General features: G+C 40.7%; 2 protein-coding genes across 3 annotated transcripts in view; both read left to right on the forward strand.

Annotated features, from left to right (window-relative positions):
- Positions 1 to 17,831, forward strand: part of SCGB3A2 (secretoglobin family 3A member 2) — a 42,077-nt gene extending 24,246 nt beyond the window's left edge. Inside the window, exons 1-3 of one of the 2 annotated variants that reach the window (XM_027042081.2) lie at positions 14,072 to 14,254; positions 17,122 to 17,324; positions 17,684 to 17,831. In XM_027042081.2, coding sequence (XP_026897882.1) covers positions 14,200 to 14,254; positions 17,122 to 17,324; positions 17,684 to 17,707 — 282 coding nt within the window. In that variant the 5' untranslated portion in view covers positions 14,072 to 14,199 and the 3' untranslated portion in view covers positions 17,708 to 17,831. Of the gene's footprint in view, positions 1 to 14,071; positions 14,255 to 17,121; positions 17,325 to 17,683 lie in introns of those variants that run through there. The other variant, XM_053222860.1, reaches the window with a different exon arrangement.
- Positions 17,832 to 20,841: 3,010 nt separating this feature from the next.
- Positions 20,842 to 22,394, forward strand: LOC113603471 (ATP synthase subunit f, mitochondrial-like). Its single transcript, XM_053200200.1, has one exon. The coding sequence runs from the start codon at positions 22,155 to 22,157 to the stop codon at positions 22,392 to 22,394; it is 240 nt and encodes a 79-aa protein (XP_053056175.1). The 5' UTR covers positions 20,842 to 22,154.
- The last annotated feature ends 343 nt before the right edge of the window (positions 22,395 to 22,737 follow it).

Raw genomic sequence — 22,737 nt, forward strand, 5'->3', positions numbered from 1 at the left:
TGGGATAATAGCTGGTTAGGCTCTGGTTAAACAGTTTCCCCTAAGGGCATACCTTGTTAAGAACAGAATGCTTGGCTTAGTTTAAAATGGTCCCTTTTCTCCTTTCCTCTGCTGGAAGCTCAAGGGATTTTTTTTTTTTTAAGTTTTAAATTTTATTGTTTTATAGAGAAAGACAGATGGAGAACAAGGGTGGGGAAGAGAGAGAATCTCATGCAGGTTCTACAGTCAGCGCAGAGTCCAATGTGAGGCTGTATCCCACAATCCTGGGATCATGACTTGAGCTGAAATCAAGAGTCCAATGCTCAACTGAGCCACCCAGGCGCCCCGGGATTTTTCTGAAACCTACTATGGCAATCTTGTCAAACACCTGGAAGTGAATGTTAAAATATTATGGGGTCCCCTGGAGTTCTAACACTCAGAATGTCCACACTGAGCTTCCAGCTGTTCATCACTTACAGCTCAGGTTTTCCTGCCCTGGCACTGGTTCCCATGGCAGTTTCCACTCACTAGTCTCTGCCCTGGTAAGCCGTGATTCCCTGTAATTTCCTCGTTGTCTCTCCAGTCTTGCAGCATCAGTTTGTCTTACGGATCTGAGAAGAGTTGTTAATTTTTCAGCTTTTTACTTGTTAGGACAGAGTGTCAACTTAAGTTTCTTACGCTGGAACCAAAAACAGCTCTATCCCTTCTAAATGCTTTCTGCTATTGTTGATGATAATGTCTTGGAAACCCTGGATCTGGCATCCATGCTAAGGAATGCCGAGAGGACTTAATGTCTATGCAGCCTGTGTTCAGCCAGAAGTCTATTGTTTATCGAGGTTCTGGCGGGACAGATCTTGAAGGTCTCCCTCTACACTGCTAAGTACTTAGGGATGCCGTAAAAATCTCAGGATTAGAGGCTTCCACGGCTTCCAGGTACCTTAGTCAATTTGATTACTCTGCCATCACTCCATGCACACCCTCTCCCCCGGATACACACACCCACATACACACCCAAACCCATTGTAATGGTTTCCACACCTTCTTCTACATTTGAGATAGTTTTTCTTTTAGCTGGCTTATCATGTGAGAAGTAGAACAAAACACAAAACCAACAAGCCCTTCCTTCCCTTGTTTAACTTAGCAATTGCTTATTTTCCTCCAGCAGGCCTGCCTAGCACAAAGATATTCACTAAGCTATTGTCTGTGGCTTGCTTTGCTTTGTTTTGTAGACCAAGCGTAGCGCCATCTCTGACCTGGCCACAAGAGGGCACTGGTGAACCATTTTAAAAATGATTCATTGAAAATTTCACAAACCCCATGGTTTCCCATAGTATTTCCTTTCATTCTGCCCTGGAAGAAATAAAATGTAGTTATGGGACTTCCAGACCAGGGAAACATGTCGGACCTAATATAATTCAGCTTGTCAACCTGAAGGTCCCCAGATCTCAGGACCTATGATAGGGTCACTCTTTAAAGTACTGGTAAGACAGTACAAACTATTTTCAATATTTCAAAAGAGAAATATTTTAAGTATTTAAATTGGTGCTGAGCTTTCAAACTGGCTTTGCTTTTGACTTAAATTATTATATCTTCATTTATCTTGTATCGAAAATCTTAAAAATATTCGGACCCAGAGGAAAAAATCATTTGTGCATCAGCATTTATTGCGCTGAGGAATTCTGTTTGTGGCAGAGTCCTAGAAATGGCAGGTGAGAAGCCTAATTTTTTTTTTTATGTTTTATTTCTTTTTGATATAGAGAGCATGAGTGGGGGAGAGGCAGAAAGAGATGGAGACAGAGGATCCAAAGCAGGCTCTGCACTGACAGCAGCGAGCCCAACATGGGGCTCGAACTCACGACCCTTGAGATCATGACCTGAGCCAAAGTCATAGGCTCAACTGACTGAGCCACCCTGGTGACCCAAAGCTTCACTGATTTCTAAAGGGTTTCTTCTTGAATTAAGCTTCAGGTTAAGGAAGCTGTTGGAATCGCGATCATAGAATTGGGAAAAGTAATGAAGGTGATGTAATCCATCTTGTCACCTAATATATGAACTTTTCTACAGTCATTAGCCAACCACTGTTTGTTGGTTTCAGTACTGAATCACTAAACTGTACATTCTTGTAAAGAATGCATTTCAAAAGAACTCTTAAAATTTTATTGTCTATCCAAGCCTATTCTTTCAGTATGATAACTCTCCAAGTATTTGAATAATATTGTAAGGTCTCCTTGATTCATCTTATCTCAAGGCTGATGTTCCAATATTCATGAACTGTCTCTCATATGATCCTTTGAAAGCCTTTGACACCCTTCTTATTATGGGTTTATTGTGGATTAAATATGGCCACGTATTTTTTGTAATAACTTCCACCAAGTAGAGTCTATTTCCTGTCTCCTCAGATCTAGACTCATCCTATGGCTTGATTATAAACATGAAATGTAGCATAAGAGATGGTGTGTATTTGTTGAAGCTAAGACATTAAGACATCTACAGTTTCAAATTTCATGTTTGGGATGCACTTTTTAAAAACAATTTTTTTAATGTTTATTTATTTGAGAGAGAGAGAGAGAGTAGGGGAGGGGAAGAGAGAGATGGAGACACAGAATCCAAAACAGGCTCCAGGCTCCAAGCTCCAAGCTGTCAGCACAGAGCCTGACGCAGTGCTCGAACTCAAGAACCATGAGATCATGACCTGAAACGAAGTCAGACGTTTAACTGAATGAGCCACCAGGCGCCCCTGGAATGCACAATCTTGAACTTATGGACAACTGAGACTTCTTGTGGACAGCTCTTGCTGATCTCCTAGGCAAAACCAACCACAAATGCCGGGGTTTGCATACCCACCACCCCATGTCCCAATAAACATCAATGAAGCAGGAGAACAGAGTCATTTCCAAGAATCATGAAAAATAATAAATTAGGATTGTTTCAAGCCAGTACGTTTTGGAGTAATTTGTTGTGCTGCCTGAAATAACTGCTAAGATTTTGCAAATGGCTTCAAAGTGTTGAATTCAGATTTAAATATGTTGCCTGTGAATAACAACCATCAATAAAATGAGCTTTTTTCTTCTTTAATTTTGATCACATTTGTTTAATTCTAGTAGATGTTTATATCTATGTTTTCATAACCTGCGGAGTTTAAAATGATTAGGAGATCCAGAACACCTTTTGCTCCTGTTGACTTAAAAAGAAAGACTATTGAACTGATGTCTTATTTCTCAGTTCCCTATTCTGGCAATTAAGAACTGAGTCCTGAATTCTTTTTCTATTTTTTTTTTTTTTCATTTGAGAGGGTTAGAGAAAGAGTGAGAGGGAGAGAGAGAGTGTGTGTGTGTGTGTGTGTGTGTGTGTGTGTGTGTGTGTGTGTGCGTGCGCAAAAGGGAAGACAGGCAGAGGGAGAGAGAGTGAGAAACCCAAGCAGGCTTCATGCTCAGTGCAGAGTCCAATGCTGGGCTTGATTCCACGACCCTGGAATCCTGACTCAAGCTGAAATCAACAGTCAGATGCTCAATTGACAGAACCTGAATTCTTTTTCTAGACTAGATGGAATGAATGATACGATTTTTATTATTGTAATACCTGTGAACCAAGGGCCTGAACATATACCATCTAAATTAATCCAAACAACCCTATATGGTAAGCATTAGTGACCCTTTTAAAAAGAAATTTTTTTTTAATGTTTATTCATTTTTGAAAGACAGAGAGAGACAGAGCACAAGCAGGGGTGGGGCAGAGAGAGAGGGGGACACAGAATCTGAAGCAGGCTCCAGGCTCTGAGCTGTCAGCACAAAGCCCGATGTAGGGCTCAAACCCACGAACCACAAGATCACGACTAGAGCCAAAGTCGGACACTTAACTGACTGAGCCACCCAGGTGCCCCATTGGTGACCCTTCTTTATAGATTAATAAGCTGAGATTCAGAAAGGTGAAATGATTTGCCACAGGAATTAAATGAGAGAGACTGGGCTTGATTAAAACTTCTCTGACCCATGTCAGTTCTTTCTATTCCAACAAATGGATGGATCTAGTAAACTGAGTCATAAACACAGAATAAGAACAAATCTTTGACACCCCAGTTGAAATGAGCAACCTAGTACATGGATGATCCCACAATATTACTCTTATACTAAGGACTAAGGGTCATTCCTTAGGGAAGGGGTTTATTCAGGGCTGGGGGCAGAGGATTTTGATGATAAGACTAGAACATCTGGCAGTACCAGAAACTAAGGCAGTGCACAAAATCTTGGGGACACAGCCCAAGGCAAAGAGGCCAGCTCAAAGGGGCTCAAAATTTGGGACAATTTGGTTATCAAATATTATAGTAATTAGGGCACCTGAGTGGCTCAGTTGGTTAATCATCTGACTCTTGGTTTAGGCTCAGGTCATGATCTCACAGTTGGTGGGTTCTAGCCCTGTGTCAGGCTCTGAGCTGATGGTGTGGAGCCTGCTTGGAATTCTCTCTCTCCCTCGCTCTCTGACTCTCCCCACCCACCCATGCACAAACACCCTCTCTCTCTCTCTCTCAAAAATAAATAAATAAACATTAAAAAAAATTAGTAATGAGGGACACTTGGGTGGCTCGGTCGGTTAAGCATCCAACTTTGGCTTAGGTCATGATCTCACAGTTTGGGAGATTGAGACCCACGTCGGGCTCTGTGCTGACAGCTCAGAGCCTGGAGCCTGCTTCGGAGTCTGTGTCTCTGTCTCTCTCTGCCCCTCCCCCCGTTCGCACTCTGTCTTTCTCTCTCTCAAAAATAAAACATGAAAAGAAATTTTAAAAATTAGTAATGAATTATAATCCATTTAACATAGTTTTGATATTTAAACGATAAATTGAAAATTGTATTAGGAATGGTATATTTACATAGTTTCAAAGTACCTTCCCACAAAAACACTTGTTAATTACAACAGGAAAAAAGTATAGTTGGGAAATCTGGCAGATTTCACCTTAATCAAGAGATTGAGATGAACAACATAAATCAGTAAGGGAACAAACCTTGTGCCAACTGATGGTATCCAGTGGGAACTCAGCCTGGCTTCTTTTATAACCTGAACCTAGCCATGAGGAAATGTCAGGCAAACCCAAATTGAGCAACATTCTACAAAAAAGTTGGCCTGTAATCTTCAAAAATGTCAAGGTCATGAAAGTCAAGAGAGACTGAGGAAGTCTTCCGGACCAAAGATGACTAAAAGACCTGTTAACTGAGTGTAACACGTGATTCTGAACCGGATCCTTTGCTGTAAAAGACGTTATTCAGACAGTTGATGAAATCTGAATTGAGTCTAAGTCTTAGATGGTAGCAATGCATGAATGTTAAATTCCTGATTATGGGCATGTTGGAGAATGTCTTTGCTTGTATGCACTAATATTTGTAAGTCATAGAACATCAGATCGGCAATTTACTCTCAAATGATCCTGAAAAAAATTTTTGTACTGGTACTCAAATCTTTTCTATAGCTATGAAATTGTCTCTTATTTAAAACTGTACACCAAAACATCCTCTATTATTTGGTTAGTGGATACAGTGATTATCCATTTCCCTCCTTGTATTCTTAATAGCAAGCTAAAGAAATATGGAATTCCTTAAAGAGAAAATTTTAAATAAAACTTCCCAAATATCACTCAATATTAAGTAATTGACTAGGGTTCATGAAGTTGTTGGTCCTGGTGGCTGCTGTGTTGGAGGTGACGGTTAGGGAAGCTGGAAAACTAAAAGAGGAGAGGTTGGTGATGATGATGATGATGATGATGATGATGATGATTGCCCATGCTGAGGTACTAATTTTTGTAAGCATTTTGCATACATTAACTTATTACGCCTTTTAACAATCCTATAAGAAGTCTTTTTGTTAGCTTTATTTTATAACTTGATAAAACTGAGGCCCAGAGAGATAATGTAACTCCCCCAGTGGAGAAGCTAGGACATGAATCCAAACGGGCTGGCTCTAGGACCTGTGCTCTTGATCACTAAAGGAAGAATAAGGGCATTCAGGAAACAAAAGATCATTCACAACAATGGAAAGATTTGGAGAAGGTGGAGACATTGTTGAGCAAACATCATCAACTGTGCCCATTTGTACAAGTCTTGCCAGGGGCTCACTCACCTTAGTAAAAATGCCCCTGCAAACTGTACCACTGGTCAATAGAGTCCGAGTGTAAATGTTTGGAAAGAGGGAAATGATTTATAGCTGAGACGCTGAGTGAAGCCCTATAACTTGGCACAGTGCACCATGAACTTTTCATGTTCCTGAGTCACACCCACATGGTGAACGTGCTGTTTGTCTGTTTATTGGAAAGGTGTCAGGAACACACATTGAAGACAAGGCAGAGCTAAGCCTGATTGATTGACCTGCTAAAAAAACAAGAGGCCCTTTTAGATTAGGTGGTTTAACACACAAACAGCAAAGAGAAGGACAAACCAAAAGTGCCAGCTCCCTGTCTTCTTTGTCCCATACAGCGAAAAGGATGATACCTGACCAGAAGGGGTTGGATGACCGCAACATGAGTCGTGGGCTACCCTCTTGCTGAGGTGTCCATTCTAGACTACAGCAAAGAGGTTTTGGTTTTACATTCTGCAGCTCTGTTCTGAGAGGGGGAGGGCAGGAAGCCTCATATCTCAGAGAACCTGGGAGGCAATGAGAAATGTCTTAAGACAGCCTTCCAGGGGAGGTGGAAGGGTGGGGGGTGGGGAGATGACCTCACAGTAGCTGGTCCAGGCCTCCCGTTCTCTCAGGTTCAGGTTCCAGGAGAATCACAGGTGTTCCCAAGACTCACATAAGCTACAGTTTGACACTTTGCCTGAGTGGATCTCTGCAAGGTTGCCAGGGTAGAGCAGTTGAAAGCCAACTTAGGATAAGATCACAGTGTGGAGAATGTGTGCTGGACATTGAAGATCTCCCCTCTGTGAAGATCTCCCCTCCTCTCTGTTTGACATTTTTGCTGGAAACTAAGTGTAGCAAATGCTCCCCTGGTTCCCTAAAAAGACAGTGACATTAACGGTGAATGTGGGAGTATACCATAGATTGGCATTATGTGCTCATCTGAGCCCAGAGTTGTCCTCGTTGCTGAAAGGTCTTTCTGCCTCTCTTTATACTAATCTGCTTAGAAACCTGGTGACCAGACTGCCTTCTGTATAAGAACTCATATCTCTCACTATTGATCAGATCTTGCCAGATAAACAACGAAAGCAAAAATAAACAAGTGTGACTGCATCAAACTCAAAAGCTTATGTACAGCAAAGGAAAGCAACAACAAAATGAAGAGGCAACCTACTGAATGGTTAATATCAAAAATATGTAAAGGAGTCATACAACATAATAGCAAAATCCCTAAACAATCCAATTAAAAAATGGGCACAGGATTTGATTAGACATTCTTCCAAAGAAGATACAGATGACCAACAAGTACGTGAAAAGATGCTTAACATCATTAGTCATCAGAGAAATGCAAATCCAAAACACAACGACATATCACTCACACCTGTTAGAATGGCTACTATCAAAAAGAAAAGAAATAAGAAGTGTTGGTGAGGATGTGGAGACAAGGGATCACCCATGTACTGTGGGTGAGAATGTAAATTGGTGCAGCCACTATGTAAAACAGTATGGAGTTTCCTTTAACAATTGAAAATAAAACCACCATATGATCCAGTAATTCCACTTCTGGATATTTATTTGAAGAAAATGAAAACACTAACTCAAAAAGATATACACAACCCCGTGTTCATAGCAGCATTATTTACAATAACCAAGATATGAAAACAACGTCAAGTGCCTATCAATAGGTGAATGGATAAAGAAAATACAGTGTGTATATATAATGGAATATTATTCAGCCACAAAAAGGAGGAAATCTTGCCATTTGCAACAACATGGATGGACTATGAGGGCAGTATGGTCAATGAAGTAACTTAGAGAAAGACAAAGTCTGTATGATCTCAATTATACGTGTAATCTTTAAAAGAACAACAACAACAAGCTCATAGATACAGAGGACAGATTGACAGATTGGTGGTTGCCAGAGGTGGGGGGTGGAGGTGGGTAAAATGGGTGAAAGGGGTCAAAAGGCACAAACTTCCAGCTATAAAATAAGTCATGCACAGGTAATGTACAACATGGCCACTATAGTTAATAATACTCTATTGCATATTTAAATTTAAAGAGAGCACATCTTAAAATTTTTCATCACAAGAAAAATTTCTGTAACTATGTATGGTGACACATGTTAACCACACTTGTGCCGATCATTTTGCAGTATATACAAATACTGAATCATTATGTTGTACATGTGAAGTTAAGCATAAGTTGTATGTCAGTTATACTTCAAAAAAAAAATCTTGCTAGATCAAGTACTAGTCTCATTCAGGCTATCAGAATTTAGTCTTTTACAGCCATATCTTCTCATCTAACTCTTGTGACCCAACTCATTGTTTGATTGCAAACTAAACTTTTGTTTGAAATCTGCCATGGTCAGACAATATGAATAAACACTGCTAGACAAGGAGAGGTGAGACACTGTCCACACTTCCTTCTTTTCAGCCCACGTAATCATCTCTGTTTTCTAACATAAAACATTGCAAATTGTAGCTTTATTTCTTATTTTCTCTGTTTATTCATGTCTTTGCATTTAGGTAACACTTAAATCCATTGAAAAATCAACCCCAGACCAATCACTGGTCACCCCTTCCAATGCTCCTCACATTTTGCTTCAAGTTGGTCTTGGTTTACCCATTATTTCCTGTGTTCCATCATCCTCAGCTCACGTTCCATTTGGGGTTCCCTGTAGTGTGTAGAAAGGGACTAAAAGCCTCAAATGACAATGGCCTGATTTTCACTGAATAGGATTCAGTCAATATGGAAGGGAGCCAGGAACAGAGTTTTTGCTTTTCTCCAATCTTTATGAGGTTGATACACTCCTGTGACATTTTTTTAAGTTTATTTATTTTGAGAGAGAGAGAGAGGGAGCAGCATGAGCAGGGAAGGGGCAGAGAGAGAGAGAGAGGGAGAAAGAGAATCCCAAGCGATGTGGGGGCTCAATCCCACAAAACACATAACCTGAGCCGAAATTAAGAGTCAGACACTTAACCAGTGAGCCACTCAGGCTCCCCTGGGATGACATCTAATTCTATTTTATGTGGTTGTGTTTTTAAAGACAGATTTTAAGACTGATTCCCCTTCTTAGATAGCCTTCAGTTTAGGCTACTTTTGACCATCCAGTCATAGCAAGGAGAAGAAGGAAAATAACAAGCTCTACTTCTACACTTTCAGTGTGATTTCCTGGTGACTGACTGTGTCCTCTGCAGCTGGAAGGAAGAGTGTTGAATGAAAATCTCAGGCTGATTCTTTTCTTTTTCCTGATCAGTATCTCATATCTAAATTCAGTGGCTTCTTTATAACTGCCATTCCTCTTACAGAGAAAAAAAAACTGATTTGATTCTAACAGTTTTCTTTAATATAATTTAAATGAGGCAAGAGTGATTCCTGCTTTTGCTCCTGCTGTATTCCCAACATCTACTACAGAGCCAAAATACCAAACGTGATCAGTAAATCACTGTTGAATGGCTAATGAATTTCCACTCCTGAGTACAAATTTTATCTCCACAAAAAATTCGTTCAAAAAGCACATCCAGGGGTGCCTGGGTGGCTCAGTTGGTTGAGTGTCCAACTTCAGCTTAGGTCTTGATCTTGTGGTTCTTGAGTTCGAGCCACACATCTGGGTCTGTGCTGACAGCTCAGAGCCTGGAGCCTGCTTTGGATTCTGTGTCTCCCTCTCTCTCTGCCCCTCCCCTGCTCATGCTCTGTCTCTGTCTCTCAAAAATGAACATTAAAAACAAAAAAAAAGCACATCCAAAATTAATTTAGAAACACTGGCACTCATTTCCTTTTTATTTATCTTCATGAGGTAATCTATTTTACAAATGCTTAATGGAAATGAATATTAGTTAAGTGTCTAAAAGTAAAGGAATACAAATCAGAAAAGAACGGACTTCAATGATGGTTGCATTTTTTATTATCTAAGTAATCTTGGCAATCAATTCTTGCTTCTGGCTTCAGACTTCTCATTTGTGAAGTGGGATAAAAGCCCTTATGGTCAAGGATTTTGTGAGGATGAAGTAGATAGTTTTTGCAAGGTGTAGTGCCTGGCGCTGATTAGTGGTCCCTAATAATATTATCAAGTGTGTAAGGCTCTGTGTTAGGGTCCAGACGTGAGCAAGACAAGCCCCATCAGGATGTTTACAAAGTAGTCCTGGGAAAGAAGACATTAGTTCAAATAATTATGTTGCAAAGAAAGACAGTATCAGCAGCATCACAAAGGCACAAGAAAAGCCTAGATTCCTGTTTTAAAATATAGGTTTTGTTATTTTTCAGGCCAACAGATCAGGAGATGACTGCCATCAAAAAGATAGATCGTTGTACTCAGATCCTTGTGGCCACATCACGGGGCGGGGAGGGGGGTGTGGGTTTCACAAGGGAAGCACCCGATCTGTCAGGAGGGTGAAGGGGTAAGGTTGGGGGGAGGAAAGGGGGCAAGAGCTTTTATTATGGTTTCTGTGGGAAGGGATGGATAAGATGGGTAAGCGGGTTAAGGATTGGCTAGTTTGAATAATTTCTGTTGGCTCTGGGGATTAGGGACTATCTCTAGTTGTCTGGTACCTGGCCTTGGGTGATTAAGGCAGGGGTGTAGTAGCCTAGAGTATGAGAGTTCCATAAAGGAGGTAGTTGGCCTGATGGGCTCTGTGTTGGTTGGTTTGGATATGAAAGGTGTCATTTGCTATCTCTAGGAATTACCTAGCCCTGGGAAGGGCAATACCTCCAAGGTCAACAAGTCCCCAAGATCTCAAAGCATCAAAAATATGGAATAAAAAAACATGATGACTGCAGTGGCTCAGAACTTAAGAAGCATGGAAGTAGCCAAGTCCAAGTTTCTTTTCAACTCTGATTATAACCCAGTCTACTTGTTCCCTATCACTGCATCCTCTTTGCTTCTTACCTCTTATCATTTGTTCTTTGCTTACTTGTTCATTCTCTGTTTATCATATTGTCACTTCCAGGAAGGCGAGAAATTTGCTTGTCTGGTTTACTGCTCCAGTTCTAATTCCTGACACACAGTTGATGATCAGCAAACGTTTGTTGAATGAGTGAAAACAGTAGTACTTGATGGTTGTGTGTGTATGTGTGCACAGGCACAGATGAGTGTTCTTGCATGTGTAAGAATGTGGGTGTTTGTGAATGTGTGTGTGTGTGTGTGTGTGTGTGTGTGTGTGTGTGTGTGTTTTGCATGGAGCAGGTTCCAGCCTTTAGTCCAAGCCATGTCTACTACCAGGTCTCAGCCAATACTGCATGTCTGGCAGGCTGTTTGATAGGCCTATTAGAATCCAGCACACGGGACTTCCTAGAGAAGAACTCACCCTGTCGGGCCAGCAGACAAGCTCAAGACACTATCAGACGCCTTAGAGGTTGGAAAGGAGAAGCAGCTTTGTGTGTGTGATGCTTTATTTCTCTTGGAGGAGTCTTGGTCTTGCCCTTCGTGAATCTATCACTTGATACCTGTGAGAGAAACACCTCTGTTTAGAAACTGTTTAAAAACTGAAAGATCTGTTTTCAACGAAAGCTCTCTAATATTTTAGAATGCTATATTAGTTATTTTCCAGCCAGAAAATCAAAACCATACCAGGTGATCAAATAGGAAGAATTTAACTTGGAAGATAATTTACAAGGTGCTAGAAGTGCAGTTAAAGCAAGAAGCAGGGAGGTGAGACAATCCTGATCTTACAAAATGCTTGAAGCTACTACTGACTCCTGTCTCCTTGACTGAGTCAGAGGATGAGGAGCTTGGACTGAGGGCTGGGGCCATGCCATAGAAGCTGGAACAGTCGTGTGTCAGCCTGGCTTGGGTGGGACCGCAAGCACAGGGCCTTACTGGAAGGAGCTGGAGCCACAGAGAAGATGGAGTCACTGGTCAAGATATTTCCTGAAGCAGAGAAAGGGAGAAATACCCTGGGTTCTCCCATTCTCTCCCTTGGAATCCTCTACCAGTGCCTTCCATAAGCTAGACCTAACCAGACACATTTGGCAAGCAAGTCTGGAAACCACAGTTTGGAGAACTCAGCTTCCTCTAGGACAGAGCAGAGGAGGGGATGTGCAGGGAAAGGATCTGAAAGGAACCTGGAAAATGACAAGCAAAGATGAGGGCATCGCTGATTAGTATCCCATAAAGATACCACAACATAAAAATATTTATTTATTTAATTTATTTTTTAATTTTAAGTAGGCTGCATGCCCAACATGGGGTTTGAACTCACAGCTCAAGATCAAGAGTTGCATGCTCTCGATCTTGACTGAGTCAGCCAGCCACCCCTCAACATAAAAGTAACTGATGGCATCAACTCACTTCTACTTTACCACACAGCCTTGGCCCTCTGAGGGTTTTGGCACATCGATATCCCTGGATAGGTGTTAATACCCAGGAGAAATGGAAGCACTCTCTGACAGACACAGCAGAAGTCGAAGGAGAGAATTAGCATGGTGGTAATTCATGATCTGCTTCACGCAGTTTATAAAGTAGCAGAAAAATAAACAAATGGCAGTTACAATGCAGTACCTTACAAGAATGAATAACAGATGACACTTATTAAGTACTAATCCTGATTTGCTGCAGTTACATTCTCTGCACAATTTTACTAAATTTTCCTGACACTACCACACCCTCAATTGGAGCTCCAACTCCTGGCTGGTGCACCATTAGGGCTCATGCCTTGGCATATCTTCCTCAAAATGTTCTGTGTCCTTCTTTCATGGTGGGGATGACTGAGGCCAGCAGTGCTGTTTGACCTGGGACTGGCATCTACCTGCATCCTGATTCCTGTTTTTCTCCTTCAAGGTTCATTCTTACCCTCTTTCTTGCATGTGAAGTGCCAGATGCTAAAGGAATTCCAGGGCTCGTGCTTACAAATAGGGATGTCCTGGAGCCCCGTGGTCAAGTCCTGATTCTAGGGGTGCGGCGTTGCAAGCAGATTGCTCCTGTGGCTGGCCCAGTATTTCCTTTGTGTGATTGTGTGAAATTGGATTGGCAGAATGGTTCTGAAATGCATGTTTTGGTATCCTAAGTTATTTATGTAGACAAGGTCTTGCAATGATTTTTTGCCTCAGGGTCACACACACCCCCATCGTAGGTGAGGAGACCAATACTATAGATTTTAAAAAGTCTAATCCAAGATTATACCAAGAGTAAATATTGAATCCTAGGTTTTTACAAAGGCATTTTGATTTTTATTTATTTTATTCATTTTTAAAGTTTATTTTGAGAGAAAGAGAGCATGTGCAAGCAGGGGGGGGGGCAGAGAAAGAGAGAGAGAGAGAGAGAGAGAGTAAGCGAGCAAATACCAAGTAGATCCCACATGGTTAGCCAGAGCCCAACCGAGGGCTCAATCCCATTAACCATGAGATCATGACCTGAGCCAAAATCAAGAGGTGGGCACTTAACCGACTGAGCCACCCAGACGCCCAAAAGCATTTTGATTTTTAGATCCTGAGCCTATTATTCTATGTGATAGCACAAAGAAGGCACACCCTAGGGATTCTCAAAATAACTGTGAGATACTAGAAAAGAGATCTTGCCATGGTAGATGTGTGAGTGGGGATGGGGTGGGTGGAGGTAAATTCTAGAGTAATATGGCACTAAATGCAATGAAGCTGAGTCTGTATATACCACAGCTGATGGGACCATCTGATTGCTTCCACAGCTGGGTAGCATATCAGGTGATGTGACTCTGCCAACTTTAAATGAATAGAAAGCTGGAGGAAAACAGAACATTTGCTCCTTATTTAATCTCAATATTAAACTTCCCCTTTTTGCAATATTATTTCAAGAGAAGAACTCTTAGAGCTCTCTGCTCCTGCTGGCATCTCTGGGCAAGGAAGGGCTTTTATGAGAGGTCCTTGAGAATGCTTCAAGTGAAGGCTTTGTTTCTCATAGGAACATGAGGAAAAGCGGAAAAACCTCCAATTTGTTTAGTGAGGAAATATGACCTTCATGCTCTTCTTCTTTGGGGTGGATCAAGTGGTAGTGACTGAAATTTAGGTCATGGGTGGTATATAAATATGTGCATGTGCAAAAAGTAGCTGTCACACTGCACAGCGAGTGGAGCCACTAGCTCAGTGCATTCACTGCCGTTTGCAATTCATTTTTAAACTCCAAGTAAATATCACAGAAAACCTATCATGAAGCTGGTAACTGTGTTTTTGCTGGTGACCCTCAGCATCTGCAGTTACTCTGGTAAGTAGCCTGAACATATATTCCTCTACTTTTCTGTTAATAGGAACATAACTAGTAAACCTAGGCTCCCAGGGGAATATAGTGGAGGGAGTTTTAGAACCATGGAATAGAAAGGTTGGAAGGGATTTCAGATACAGCAACCCCCTACCCCCATCCCAGCCTACCAAGCTATAACCCAATAAAAATACTATCCTTAATGAATCCTACAGAAGAAGTTAGCCAGGGGCACCTGGGTGGCTCAGTTGGTTAAGTGTCCAACTCCTGGTTTTGGCTAGGGTCATGATCTCACAGTTCGAGAAATAGAGCCACACATTGGGCTCTTTGCTGACAGCAGGGAGCCTGCTTGGGAGTCTCTCTTTCCCTGTCTCTCTCTGCTCCTCTCTTGCTCATGCTCTCTCTCTCAAAATAAATAAACTTAAAAAAAAGTTAGCCAACTCACACTAAAGATCAACACTGTTGAACATTGTCCCCTTAGTTTTCTTATCTTCATTAATCTTGAGTCAGAATCTCACTTTGTAACTTCTTTCTTTTGAAACTGTATGGAGTTCATTTTTTTTTTCTGTCACCTGTAGTCACTTGCCAGGTTGTTTCTCCTGAGACATTTCTACATTTATCTGTTCACACAGTTAACAGATAGTTGCCGAATGGCTACAACCTGTTGGGCATTTGGATAAACATGGGAAGATATAGATATGAATCAGACACAAAGATTGTTTACAAGGTTCTTTTAATCTGACAGGGGAGCTAAGTCTTCTCCAGACAGAAGTTACTACGATGCTAGACTAATGCACAGAGACATATAGACATACAGCTCTGTGAGAGGACTAAGAGGCCAACAGTTCAATTTCTAGGTGGGGTATAGAAGTTGGATTCTTGGAGGAGAATGGGAACTGATCCATTCTTTTTGGAGGTATATTGACATCTGCAAAATGCACTGTGATAACCATTGCTCATTCAAAGAACAGGAGGCTTTGAGGGTCTTCCCCTGAAAGTATATAAGTCTATACAGAGAAGACATTCACCAAAGCCTTAAAAATAAGTAGGGAGATTAATCATGAGAAACTGGATGCTGCCATACCCACATTGGCAACTTTGGCTTGTACTTTTTACTGAAATTTTGGATCAATTTGTAACTTAACCAGTCTTGGCTACTTTGTTTGTCTTCAGTGACTAGTGTCAAATGTCTACAGAAAGAGGTGGCAATTGAAAGGTGGTTGGAGGAAATAAATATCCCTCCTCTGGGGGAGAATTTTGGAAGGAAAATAGGTGGTAGCAGATGAAGGGAAGTAGATGCGTAGGCTCCTCTTGTATGATTTGAATGGGGAAATGAAAAGGACTCCTAAGGAAAATGAACTAGGGCAGGGTCTTTTTTCTTATATGTGTGCTCATGCATATGTGGGTTTACATATCTGCACCATGTGTCTTGTAAAAATATATATTGTATATATTCTCATTCTCTACATTTTCCTTCTTATTCATCTTCTATGTGAAAGGTATCTTTCTTTTTTTTTAAGTTTTTATTTATTAACTTTGAGAGAGAGAGAGAGAGTGCATGCAACCAGGGGATGGGGCAGAGAGAGGAAGACAGAGAGAATCCTAAGCAGGCTCTGCACTGTCAGCTCAGAGTCCGACACGGGACTTGAACTCACAGACTGTGAGATCGTGACCTGAACCCAACACTAAGAGTTGCACGCTTAACTGACTGAGCCATCCAGGCATTCCTATGTGAGAGTTATCTTTCTAAAGCCAAAGATAAAAAATGCAATTGTTCCATAAAGGAGCCTTGATACCTCCCCATTACCCTTGGGGAAAAAAAGTCTCAAACTCATTAGTATGGCATTCAAAGCTCTGAAAAACCTGACCTCACCTGAGTTCTGCAGCCTTACCTCCTTTCCCCACCTCAGCATGCCTCACTAGAAGTCTGCACTCCAGCCACTTCTGAAAGGCTCACCAGCGTGTGTATGCACTTTCATTTTAACATTTCAGTGCTTTTGTTAATTTTGTTCCTTTTTATAATGCACTTCCCCTTCTTTACCTTATGATCCTGGAATTTGCTTAAAGACGTGACTCCAACAACATCTCTCTGGGAAGAGAGATTAGAATTAGTCATCCCTTCTCTTATGTTTCCACTGAGCTTAATCCATAATGTTAGCACAGCACATTCCTCACTGTGGCATACACAGATCTTTATTGTCCACTAGACTGTGTAAGTTCTCTGAGTGGAATAGCGTTGTTTTATTCAACTATGCATCTGCACTAACTCTTAAAGAGTTGGAGTTCAGTTATATTTGCAGTGTGAAGTTGAATTAGTTGGAAGTTGAAGTTGAAACTCCCTGGACTCCCTGGGCATGCATATCCCCAAGTAAAGATTCATTATGGAATCTACTCTTTGGCCTCAAAGCCATGGGCTGTGGAGATAGCCACATGCAAAGTATATACCTATTCAGTCAACCACCAGTATCTACTGAGTGCTTACTACATGCCAGGGTCTGTTTTAGACAAGTGAATAAAACATATACCCCTTGTTCTCATGGAGCCTACATACTAGTAAGAGGATGAAGGCAAGAAATAAATAAACAAATATTTACTATTTTAGGTCATGGTAAGAAAAAATGAAGTTAGAGATGGGTGATGCTATTTTAGCTACCTTTCTGAGGAGGTAATATTTGATGAGAAACACGTAGCTATCTGGAGAAAGAACAGCTTAAGGAGGCAGAACAGCAGGTGCAAAAGCCCTGAGGCAAAAGTTTTCATGGGAAGTCAATTGGGGCTGGAATGGAGCCATTGATGGACACAGTGGAAGGTAGTGCAGTAACAGATAAGAATCAGATGTGCCTGTTTCACGTGGTTTTCCTTTTGCCCTGCAGCCACTGCTTTCCTTGCCAACAGTTTGCCACAAGCTGTCAACAATGCCTTACCTTTACCTGTGGATGACCTTCTCCCCTTTTTGGATCCGTTAAAGCTTCTTCTGAAAACTCTGGGCATTTCTGTTGAGCACCTTGTAGAAGGGCTAAAAAAGTGTGTGAATGAGCTGGGACCAGAGGCCTCTGAGGCAGTGAAGAAACTTCTGGTAACTATAGCTTGTGGGCTAATTTGTCTCTCCCCACTCTCTCCCAACCACTCTGTTCTCACCTCCGGACATGTATTTCCCTTTTACTGACTATACTCATATAAAGTTTGCATGTCCAGGCATCTCAGGGAAGGTGCAACATCTACTTTTCTAGAAGGAATTTTTGAATGAAGGAGACCTGTGTTCTGGTTGTGACTTTATATTTCTCAGCTTAGGGATTCTTTGTTGAAACTTAACCACTCTGAGCTTCCGTTTCCACATCAGCAAAATGGTGGTTAAATAGGTTGATGCCTATTTTTGGAAACATGCTAAGTACATGTAAGCTGCTTTATTTTTATTCTCATCCTTCTGCCTTTCAGGAGGCCCTGTCGCATTTGGTGTGATGGCAGCACTAAGCTCTGATGGAGGAGAAGGGGAAGGTACTCCCCTTCTTGCGGGCTGGAACTCATTCCGGCCTAAGATGTGGTGACCCCTGAAAACAATGAATAAAGCAATGAATAGATTTCATTGTGTCCTATGTTTATTTCTGGAGTCTGTCTATTCAGAAGGGCCTAAGTAGATAATTTTTTGGGTCATAAACTCCAGAGAGCCTGTTGTTATCAAGAGAACCTACATTTTCAGGAAGACATAATCATGTCTTCCCCTCTTGCTTGAGTCTAAATTAAACATTTTCATTTTCTTCAACTGCTCTTCGACGATGTTTCCAGACACCTCAAGTTCTTATGCCCTTGTTTCTAAAGAAGCTTTTTAAATAACGCTTATTTATTTATTTTGGGGGAGGGGGAGAGAGAGAGAGAGAGCAAGCATGAGCACGGAAGGGGTGGAGAGAGAAGGAGAGAGAGAATCATGGGGCTTGATCTCACAAAATGTGAAATCATGACCTGAGTTGATATCAAGAGTCAAATACTCAACCAACTGAGCCACGCAGGCTAAATATATTTTTAAATATAAAATGAAAAGGGTGTTCAAAGTATTGTCTGACAAGCCTACGGTCTTTCACTGGTTTAGAGTCTACATCACCAGAGTGGGAGTTTCTCTTAAGTTTATGGCTATACTATGGCCACTCCATAGGTCTTACAGACCCTGCCACCAAGTTAGGCCTTCACTGCATCATCCTTTGGCAACTAGTTTCTGAACTGTCCTTTCCTTTTCCCCATGCCACCATCTATTATGATACTAGAATTATCTTTTCAAGATATAATTACAGTGATATACAATAACCTATAAAATGGATGTCCAGCTCCTTAGCATGGCCTACAGGCCCTTCATGACCTGGCCTTTGGTTACATGTCTTGTCTCATCAATATTTCTTCCTTCCTTCCTTCCTTCCTTCCTTCCTTCCTTCCTTCCTTCCTTCCTTCCTTCCTTCCTTCCTTCCTTCCTTCCTTCCTTCCTTCCTTCCTTCCTTCCTTCCTTCTTTCCTTCCTTCCTTCCTTCCTTCCTTCCTTCCTTCCTTCCTTCCTTCCTTCTTTCCTTCCTTCCTTCCTTCCTTCCTTCCTTCCTTCCTTCCTTCCCTTCCTTCCTTCCTTCCTTCCTTCCTTCCTTCCTTCCTTCCTTCATTATTCCTTTTGTGACATGTGCTCTAGCCCTATCACTGAGAAGATAATTAAATCTCTTTGCTGCTGCACTTTTATGCCTTAATGAAAAATCAGTAATGTCTTTCTTCCCATTAAGAATGTCTGCTCTGTTCTTCCTTCAGACCTGAGGTTGTGCCATTCTTGGGACTATTTTTCCTCAGATCCATTCCCCACCCTTCTCCTGCTTGGCTCTGTGATGCTAACCCCTACAGGTTCCCTGTCTTGGTTCCTGGGTTTCCAGGTCAGCTGACCTTTGAGCTGCATTCTGACCCTGGGGGGTTCAGGCAGGACATAGGAGGTGGGAAGTGGGAAAAGCCTGAGTATAGCCTCCTCACCCTTCTACTTGGGAGAAGTCCCCAGAAATGTCACATCTGAAACTCCATGTCCTGCTGGATAGGTCTGCATTGGTTCCAGCCTTTGCCAGGCGACTCCAGTGGCAGTGGTTACACCACCTCTTTTTTTTTGCTCTTCAGCTGAAGTTGGTAATGGCTTCCTGCTTTATCCATTCCAGGTTGCCTCACCATCACCTCTTTGACTGTTTAGATCTTCTATCATCTATTGAATCAATTCTGTGCATTATAGCCCCTCTGTTCCAAATGTTAAAGTCATTTATGTTTTCTGGTTGGTTCTTGATTAACATAATGTTAACTGACATCTCTATGAAGATTATCTTGATTTCCTGCTATTTTTTGAGCCCCGTGTTTTTTTTCAACTAAAATAGTTGCACTTTGTGAAACTTTCTGTTTTCCTTTTTTGTTTCACCTAAGTCTGTAAGAATAGACTAGATTGCTCACCTACAATAATAGATAATCCCAAATTTCAGAGGCTTATATCCACAGCATTTTAATTTGTTCTCACACTGTTTGATTATCTTGAGTTGCTTAGAGTTCTCTTCATGTTGTGTGAATTCTGTGACCAGGAACTGGTGGAATAGTCTTTATCTTGAGCATTTCTGATCATCATGTCATATGCAAAAAGAGAACTCAGTGAGTCATAGGCTAACTTTTAAAACTTTCCCATGAAAGTGAAGTACATCACTTATAGTCCTGTTTCATTGGCCAAACCAAGTCACATGACTATGCTTGACTCATTTAGGAAACATAATGTCATTTACCATATTACTTGGCCACTTCAGAGTAGCTGCCACCTGAGATACTTCATTTTACTTGAAATTTTCTGCTCTGTTGGATTATCTTTCCTTCCACCACTAGTGTTCTTCTTACTCTCTGCCCATTATTTTCAGTTTCTTTAAATGGCCATTATTATCCTGATTCCTCTGAATATTTATTTCTCTTCTCTTTTCACTTTGTGTATGGCTTTCATTGAGAGTCTCATGCATTCCCACAGCTGCCAATATAATTTCCATGTTAGGAGCTCTAAAATCTATAGCTATATTCCATATCTCTCTTTTGAGGAAAAGAGATTGTTACCTATTAGACACTTCCAGCAGAAGTCCTTTTTTATGTTCACCTGAATTCACCTCCACCTGAACTCATTAGCTCTCAAAACATGCTACCATATTCTAATTTCCTGTCTCAGTATATAGTACAACTATTTTCCTGATTGCCTAAGTCAGAAAGTTGAGAATCATTGTCAGTATGCCTTTTTCTCAGCTTTACTTTCTAATCTCTAAGAAAGTTCTGTTTATTATAAAACTTTTCTACATCTGTACATACATTTTTCATTATTGTTCCTGTTACTTATTTTCCCCAAACCTTGTCATTTCTCACCATACTACTGTGTTAGTCTCCCAAATGTCCTCTGTATTCCCAGAGCTGATCCCTTCCAATCCATTAGCCACACAGCAGAAAAGGTGGTTTCTTACCTCTCCCTTCCAACCACTGCTTCAGACTTTTTGATAGTGTTTCATTGCTGATTGAAAAAAACATCAGATGCTATTCTAAACCAGCAGATATATTCATAACACATATTTCAACAGTCTTATTTTCATACTTATTTCTAAGTGTCCTTTCTAGATTCTGAAGTCAAATGGAGGGGAACTCAAACTTATTTATGTTGATAATCCTTAGCACATAACACAGAGCCTGAATATAGTCTGTGTTGGGCTTGGTTTATTGAATGGGTAGATTTTCTGTTAGGTTTTATCTGGTTGGGGTGACCCTTTTGTTCTCTTGCATCATTCATATTATTAAGCTATTCATTGCTCTCATTCCAAGCTTGGTGCACTTGGCATGTTTGAGAAGGATGACTCTCTATGCTTTCATTCAATCTGCTAAATAGAGAAAACTGAGTAATAGATTTAATATGGCAATCTTTGGGGAGTGGAGGTTTTTCTGGGAGTCTATCAAAAAGAGGATTGAATTAATAAGGAATCTAAGGACAGACCATGAGAAACTAGGCAGAAACTGATTGATAAACATTATGGCAGAAATTGTTGATAAACTTACTATGAATGTAACAACACCAAATGCTGATGAGGTTGTAGAAAAATTGGATCACTCATAATTGCTGGTGTGAATGCAAAATAGTATAACTCACTCTGGGAAAATCATTTGACAGTTTCTTGAAAAACTAAACATACATCCACCATATGACTCACCAATTGTACTGCTGGGCATTTATCTGGAGAAATGAAACATGTTTATGCAAGAACTTATTACAAACATTCATAGAAGTTTTATTTGTAGTAACCAAAACCTGCAAATAACCCCATTGCCCTTAAGTGGATGAATGGTTAAGCCAACTGTTATACATCTATAGGATGGAGTACTATAAAAAGGAATAAACAATTGATCTACACAAGCTGGAAGAATCTATAGAGAATTATGCTAAGTGAATAAAAGCCAACCCAAAAACTGAAATACTGTATAATTCCATTTACATAGCATTCTCAAAATGACAGAATTATACAAATTGATAAGAGATTTCTAGGGGTTAGGAGTGGGTAGGAGTAAGAGGGAAGTGTGTGTGATATATAAGGGTTATGAGAGATCCTTGTGGTAATGGAAATGTTTTGTTTCTTGTATGTACCAATGTCAAAATAAAAAAGTATAATTAAAAACATTGGGAAGACAAACAATGTGGAAATAGATATTATATAAAATTTAATATAAATTACATATAACTATAATCATATAATTATGTAAATAATTATATGTATGTAAATAATTATATGTATGTATACCTGTAACTTTCATTCCTTTAGTCCATAAATCTCCCAAAGTAGAGGAAACCACTAACAACTTTATGTGATTTTTCAAGACGTTTTCTGCACTTTTAAAAATAAGTATATATGGACACCCAGGACTCCAAGATGGTGTCCGTCATACCAGTGAAGGAGAAGTTGATGGATGTCAAACTAGGAGAGCTGCCAAGCTGGATACTGTTGGGGGATTTCTTCCTAAGGCATGGCTGGAATGTTTCAAAGGAAGGAATCCCTGGGATTTCTATGGTGCTGACAGCGTATGTGCTTTTCAACTACTTTCTTTCAAACAAGGAACTCAAACCCAAGTGGCTACACAAGTACTACTGAAGAGGGCCCAGTGTGGAGGATGCATTCTGTATTCCTGACCAGGACCTTTGCCTCACATCCCTGAATCCTTTTTTTTTTTTTAATTAAAAAAAATTTTTTTAACGTTTATTTATTTTTGAGATACAGAGAGAGAGAGACAGAGCACAAGCAGAGGAGGGGCAGAGAGAGAGGGAAGACACAGAATCTGAAGCAGACTCCAGGATCTGAGCTGTCAGCACAGAGCCCAATGTGGGACTTGAACCCAGGAACCATGCATGAGATCTTGACCTGAGCCAAAATCAGACACTCAACTGAGTGGGCCATTCAGGTGCACAACCCCCTGAATCCTTTAATTGAGAATGAA

This window comes from Acinonyx jubatus, chromosome A1, assembly GCF_027475565.1.
Source record: "Acinonyx jubatus isolate Ajub_Pintada_27869175 chromosome A1, VMU_Ajub_asm_v1.0, whole genome shotgun sequence".
Lineage (NCBI taxonomy): Eukaryota > Metazoa > Chordata > Mammalia > Carnivora > Felidae > Acinonyx > Acinonyx jubatus.